This window comes from Cyprinodon variegatus, unplaced genomic scaffold (assembly GCF_000732505.1).
Source record: "Cyprinodon variegatus isolate N-32 unplaced genomic scaffold, C_variegatus-1.0 Scaffold1256, whole genome shotgun sequence".
In the NCBI taxonomy this organism is placed as follows: Eukaryota; Metazoa; Chordata; class Actinopteri; order Cyprinodontiformes; family Cyprinodontidae; genus Cyprinodon; species Cyprinodon variegatus.
This window is the reverse complement of record NW_015151709.1, coordinates 99,137-106,239: the sequence shown is the minus strand read 5'-3', so window position 1 is coordinate 106,239 and position 7,103 is coordinate 99,137. Positions and strand designations below refer to the sequence as shown.

At 40.6% G+C, this 7,103-nt stretch overlaps 1 protein-coding gene across 1 annotated transcript in view; it reads left to right on the top strand.

Annotated features, from left to right (window-relative positions):
• Positions 1-7,103, top strand: part of nlrx1 (NLR family member X1) — a 49,559-nt gene that overhangs the window by 18,549 nt on the left and 23,907 nt on the right. The window contains exon 5 of the mRNA XM_015401762.1: positions 327-558. Coding sequence (XP_015257248.1) covers positions 327-558 — 232 coding nt within the window. The remainder of the gene's footprint in view (positions 1-326; positions 559-7,103) is intronic.

Genomic DNA, 7,103 nt, shown 5'->3' with positions numbered 1-7,103 from the left:
GTCACAGTCAGAGAAACAGGACTACACTGAAAAACAGGCCATTCTCCAACATCTATAAACAAAGATGTTTATCACAGCTGATATTTCTCTCCAGGATGGAGTCACAGGGTAGAGAGGGCTGGTTGTTTTATGAAACCTGCTGAGGAGCTGGTTCAGATCATTCCCCCTTTCTCAGAATCCTTTGGTGTTCTGCCACAGCTGGTCGTCCCTCTTCCTCCTGTTGGTGTTTTATCAAAAGAAGCTTATGTTATTGTGGTAAAACTGATTATCTAGTGCATTCTTACTAGACTGAGTTTAGTAACTTTCTCTCATTCTCTCTTCAACAGGGCTGTTTCTTTAAATGGTTTGGTTGACAGGAAGTACCTTCATTTGAAAAACCATCCATTTCTCAGTGGAGATGGAGAGCAAGCCAAGGATGTGCTTTTCCTTTTCAATGGGATGGAGAAGATGCAGGTGGACTTTAAGATTGGTTCCTCCGAGCTTTGCAATAACCCCAATGAGCCTCTTCCACCAAGTGTAATCATTGTGAACCTGCTAAGGAAATACCTACTTCCTGAGGTAAGCCATTGCTGTTTTCTAGCCTTGGGTTTTTTGTTCTTCTCTCAGACTTAAGAATTCAACTAGACGTTGCATTTTCTATCCTCTAAAAATAAAAACCTAGACCTAATGTCGAATCATTATCACTAGAAAAGAAAGGTGGGATGCACCGATTTTGCCCAGTTTTGATCTATTTTCAAATTTTTTTTTTAGAATGAAAGAAATCATCATTTGTTTTCATTTTTCATTATAAGAAAAGCATTAGATTTATTTTCAATCCCTAAGTGAACCAACCCGGCCCAGATTAGAGCTGCTGATGTCAGTTCTCCCTTGGCGAGGTCACATTCCAGTTTAAGCCAATAGCAAAAAACAGATTCAGTTTCCACTTTTTAACCCGACAAAGACCACAAGCAGGCAGTTGACTGTAAGACACAAAGAATTGTAACAAATGTGATTTAAATTGTTAAAATAATGCCTGAGACATGTAGACTGCACTATTAGACATGTTTTATACAGTTTTTCAACAAATAAAGTTAATTTATTTGTGAGTAATAGGCTACATGCACACAGCAGCCTGAAGTGACCCAAATGCGATTTTTTTTTTGCCCATATGCTACCTGGATCTGTCTGAACAACACAGATCCGTTTTTTTCCAATGCAATCCAGGACACTTGGCTCTGTGGTCCTGAATCAGATATGAATCTGATCTTTTTAAATGCAACCTGTGTTGAACGGCCAGGTCGCATTCATCCGACCCGAACGTCATTAATACCAGACAAAGGTCACTATTCTATGTCTTGTGATGCAGAAAAGCAATCATGGCAGATGATAATGCAGGGAGCAGTATTTATATTTAACCATATTGAAAAGATTGTGTTTTTAAGGTTGGAAAAGATCGCTAGATGTGCTCCAGATCTACCATCCATGTTTACTTCCCTAAACACAGAGCATGCTTGCTTGTGACGTCATTATATCTTCTACTATGCATGCTTGACACTTAACTGTTGTATGAATGCAGTTCACACAGGAGATCACATACAAGTCGCATATATTTGGAAATGTGAACAGCAACGCAAAAAAAAATCGGATTTCACAAAAAAAAAATCTAAATTATGCATTAAGGCCTGCAGTGTGAACGCAACCATAAAGATGAGCAGTATCAGGTAGAAGCAGCCCATTCTAAAATTGGGCCATTGCAAGGTGAAACCAGAAGCCTCATGTTAAATTAAAAAACCTACATCGCCATGTTTCACGTATAGCTCAGCATGTACAAAAATAAAATTTCCCTGAAAATATTCATCAGTCTGTGTGCCGAGAGGCATACAATGCATATGAATCATCAGAGGGCTGGATCAAGTTTAAAGCAACCAAACATCCATAAACTGCTGTAGTGTCGAGAAACAGGACAGATGGGGCCAATATTCAAGGTGTGGCAGTCAGTAGGAAAGTTAAAAACGTTTATTAAATGAAAACAAACAAAACTAAAACTAAAGTGGAGCTGCTAGGAACTGCGGCTCGCGGATGCTGCAGGGAGCGTGGGGTACCGCCGAATCACCAACACTCTGTAGGAGAAACACAGGTAAGTCACCATGATCATCTGCAGAAGAAGATGAGCTCAGTGAGTCACTTACCTGGTTTAGCAGGTTAGTCCATCACCCTTGAAGGGGGCATGATTCAGCCAATGGGCTGACAGCCAGAGTGTTTCCCTGGTGCTGCAGCTCCGGAGGATTAGCAGGAAACAGATCCTGGTCAGGGATCAAGCAGGAACAGACAGGTGGCAGGGTCCAGGTTTCCAGGCATCAGAGAGCTCCCAGGCGGGTTCAGAGTCTGACAGGGTCCGGAAGCGTGACCAGGCGGTCACGCACAGGAGCAGACAGGATCAGGTGCTGACGGGCAGGCTCAGTGTTAGAGGGTAGCAGAGACAGGACGTGGAACCAGAACTTGATGCAGGACCTTTAAACTGGTCTCCTCCTTGGAGCCAGGCTTACAGAGATAAAAACTGAACCTCCCTGCGTAAAGAACCAAAAACCCAAAGGACTCAGCAGGGGAGGAACAGTGGACGATCAGGCGACGAGACAGACACAAAAACCCTCTTTCCACTGGTTGCCATGATCCATGAACCGTGGAATAAAACTGAAAACACTCATACTTACAGGAAAACAAATGTATAGCTGACAAAAAGCAAATAATTATCTGGCCCCAAATGCTCAGGCTGAACAGAATATAAACCAAAGGAAACATGTGAGAAGAATAAATGATAATTACAGCAGGGAGGAAAAAGACAGGTGAAAGAAATAACCAATTAAGGAAGAGCAAACATGCCAGATCATGACATGCAGCTGTTGCACTGCTTAAGGGGGCACAAGTTTCTCCCTACCAACAACATTTAGAGTGAAATTATCGTGAAAACTTCACACTCTTTATGTGGGAGGCCCCAGATATCAAAGAGAAAAAGACAAATTTCACAATTCTGTTTCAGGCGAGCTGGGATGACTAGAATCAGGCCACAATAAAGCTTTTTCAATTCAAAATGTCAGAAATAGCGTTGAGTTCAATGCTTTATACAGCAGCCCAACAAAGCCTTGTTTTTGTTTAGACAACATGCAAAGTGAAACTGACGAACAGGTCCACCCCCTTTTGAATGGGGGTCATTTGGCTTCTTTTGTTGGCCAACAATGCCCCATACCTGTTTATGTCTCTGAAAGGGGGAGTTAAAGGGAATTGTTGGCCTGGCTGAATAGGGGATGTCTTCTGTTTCCCTGTACAGGGTTTTGGGTTGCGATGATAGCGGGAAGGGATCAGCTCTATCACTGCATTGTAGGTGTTTGAAAGCTGAAATCTGAAATCTGTTTCTTAATATAGATGACTTCCTTCACGCCCGCCTCAAACCACCTATTTTTTTTTGTCCAAAATGTGAACATCTGGTCCTCGAAAGAATGTCCTTTGTCCATAAGGTCTAGATGTACTGCTGAATCTTGTCCCGAGGAGGGCGCTCTTCTGTATGGGGTCATGCGTCTGTAGAGAGGTTGTTTGGTTTCACCAATATAAAGATCAGAGCATTCCTCATTGCATTGAACTGCATATACCACACCGCTCATATTTGGTCTCGGGGTTTGGTCCTTAGGATGCACTAGTTTGTGTTTAAGGGTCTTGTTTGGTTTGAAATTATACAATTTGGATTTTGTGTTTGGATCCAAACACAACTCTATTTGTGACATTTGAATTGAAAAAGCTTCCTGGATGGAAAGAGAAACAAACTTGGAAACAACAAAGTCCAGTGCATTGTTTTTTTTTTTACTTTTTTGGGAATTGCCTTTATGCTTTGTAACTTAGGTCAGTTTAGTTTGGTTTTTCTTTTCAAAGTAGTTTGATGGAATTTCCTCCTGCAGGAACCAGTGGAACCCAATAAGCTTTGTAGGCCTTCTGACTCACACATCTTTTTACTCAACATAAGGATTTTCTACGGGACTAACATCAGGACTTTTGTTGTTCGCTCCTAAACTTGCACTTTTTTCCTTGTCTGGATCTTATCTGGCTGTGGTCAGTGCCAGCCCATTGGTCGGGCTCAGGCCTTTTGTATTATTCTGTGCTCTTAGCTGCCATCTTTACGAACTCTGACTGATTGCCATGGTTACGGTTTGTGTGGGTGGGGCTTTTGGGAAGCGGGGGCATAGAAAGCCAAAAGAGCTATTTCGATGATGACTGAATGAGGAGGTTCCTGGTACACATTGTCTGTCTAATCTGAGTGGATAAAACATGCTCTGGGGGCCTCATTGTTAATATATTTTATTTTAAAATGTAACATAAAATGGGACCTTTGAAAATAAATGCATGAAAATTTAATCTGATTGACTTAGTTTTCAAATTAAAATCTGTGAATGTTGTTTGTGCATGTAGCCATAATGATCAAACCAAAACACATTTGCATTTGTTACAGAGAAGCATGATCCCTTTAATAATGGAACCTATTTTTTCCTCTTTCAGTGAAATAGTTCTCACGCTCTTTACGTTTACACACAGTAATTGCCAAACTCTATAAAATCACTCCATCAGAAATAATCTTTTTAATCTAATAAAGGCAGAAAAAATGTTACAAGCTACAAGTGCTGAATTCCTTCTGCTGGTCATTGTTCTAGCTCTGTCTGCAGAAAAAGAAATGAAAACAGAATACCAGCATAAATCCTCTTGGCTCCATTCTCCAGTTTCAAGGAAGCACAGACCTATAACAGATCAGTTAAGACTGTGGGCCTGATCTTTGGAGTTTTTGTGTGTCTTAAAACAGGCGCAAACATGTCAGAGCAGATGTTCAAAGAAGGTGAAAAGCAATTTGCAATTCTTCAGAAAGCTTGCGCAAATCTTAATTTGCAAATCATGTGTCACACTCAGAACAGTACGACCCAGTATTTAAGGTAGACAGACAGATTTTTCAAAGAGTTTATTAGAAACGGAACTGCAGTGATCGGTGTCTGTATCTAAGGCAGGAACCTCTGCAGGAAGTAATGTTAGAGACCACGTCTATCTGGGGAGGATGATAATGAACGTTTTAGTCACAAACCTTGTCTTATAGTTCAGTCTGTGCACAGAGGATGAGCTTGGTTTTAGCTGGTCGGCTGCCAACAAGAGGCGCCACACAGAGAGTCCTAGACGCTGAAGTCCCGTAGGTCGGAGAATAAGAGATTAGAACCGAGCAGACAAAGGTAGGATAATTCAAAAGGCAAAGCCAAAGCCGGTGTCGAGGAAGTGCTTGGAAGTTAGAGCCAGGAAATCAGAGTTCTGAAGAGGTGCTGACGGGAAAACCAGAACGATGTGAAGAATCAGTTCTAGGTTCGGTTATAGACAGGCAGAAATCCAGCAGGAGCCCAAAGACAGGTCAGGCACACAGATCAGAATAGGGTCAGGCGGGATCAGTGGTCCAGAGGCAGAACGGGTCAGGCAAGCAGAAACATAGGTATGCTAGAGAACTCTCAGCATAGGCCTGAATAATCTGGCTCTGATGACTGGTCTGAAGGCTGGTTAAATAGAGGCTGAAGCAGGTGGATCAGATGAGAGGTAATGAGAATTGGGGGGGAGATAGGTAGGTGAATGAAAAGAGTAATCAGAGCAGCCATCAGGGCCAAGGTCAATAAAGCATATGCAAAGAGATTTTCCCAATAGGAAACACAAATGCAGTTGGAGTTTGAATGTTTAAACTTAGAGGCCAAATGTCTACCATCAGTGGCCTCAAAGGAAGCATTGGTACAATGGCAGAGAATGGAGAGATACTCTGTGCTCAAACCTATTTGGACTGACAAAAATAATATTTGTGGTATAGTAATAATAATAAAGAAAGAACATCTACTCAGGCCGGCACAGAATAATGCAATATTACTGCAGATGATCCTTTCACAATCAAACCAAACGGGGAAAAAAACTGAACTTAATTATTGTGGCATATTTATTAAAAATAGAATATCAAAAGAGCCTGCATTTTTTCTACTTTGATTAAAGGATAACCATGCAAAAAGCACTGTTATGTGTTTTACTCTTTTTCATAGCACTTTGATATTGTTAAGTGTTAGCATTGTTATCTTTTTAAATCATTCTCACATTACCTGCATCTCCATAGCTTTATACCTCATCTTTCTTTTACATCCACTCTCAAACTGTCAGTAGAACATGGAATCTGCTCATTCTAAATGGCAAAACCAAACAGTTTTGTACTTTTTCACATTTGCTCGGTAATCTTTTTAGATCACTTGCAACAAGCCCAATCAGGGCTCGATGTTAACCATTGCCCGATCGCCCGATCGAGTACCAATTTCATTGCATTTGCCCGCTGGGCAAGTGCAATGATCGCAAAAAAATATATATATCACTCAAAATTACTTTAAAATCACCGATATTCGCTGAAAACGACCCAGAAGCGTTGCCGGCGCCATTTTTGTTGTTTTGTAAACATTCTCGCGTGATTTGAAAAAGCCGCGTGATGCCGTGATTTTTGTCCGGGAATTGGTGCGAATCAGACAAATTTTTTTCGACTTGGCAGGCTAAAAAACAACAAGGCAAAAAAATGTAAGGGTTATAGGGCCAGACGACCAGGATTCAGCTCTTGGGGAGAGAATTCTGCAGAGCAGCAGCTGGATGATGAATTTAATCTATACTATAATACACGCTAGATTAAAAATGATCAGTCAGGGATTAGGATAATAATAATAATAATAACTGTATGCGCACTGTGTAAGTATTTCTATCATATGGTAGTCTTCTGTACAGCGGTCATACGTTAAAAAATGTTCATACATTTTTTTTCTCTTAGACATTGGAGTGGTGCATTTAAATGTTATAGAGCTAAACATGATAAATTGGTGAGTAGTAGTAGTGTAAGTTTTTAACCTTTCAAGTTTTTTTTTACATTTTTAACATTACAATTTATATTTTTCCAAGCACACAACAGTTTAAAGCAAAGTTTAGTTTGAAAAGAATGTGCAGGAAGGATTGAAAAGCATGTTAACACGGTAATGTAGGCTTGAGTTCATTATCTGACGCATGCAGATACACACCTGTAAACTTAAAAAATACTGAATTAC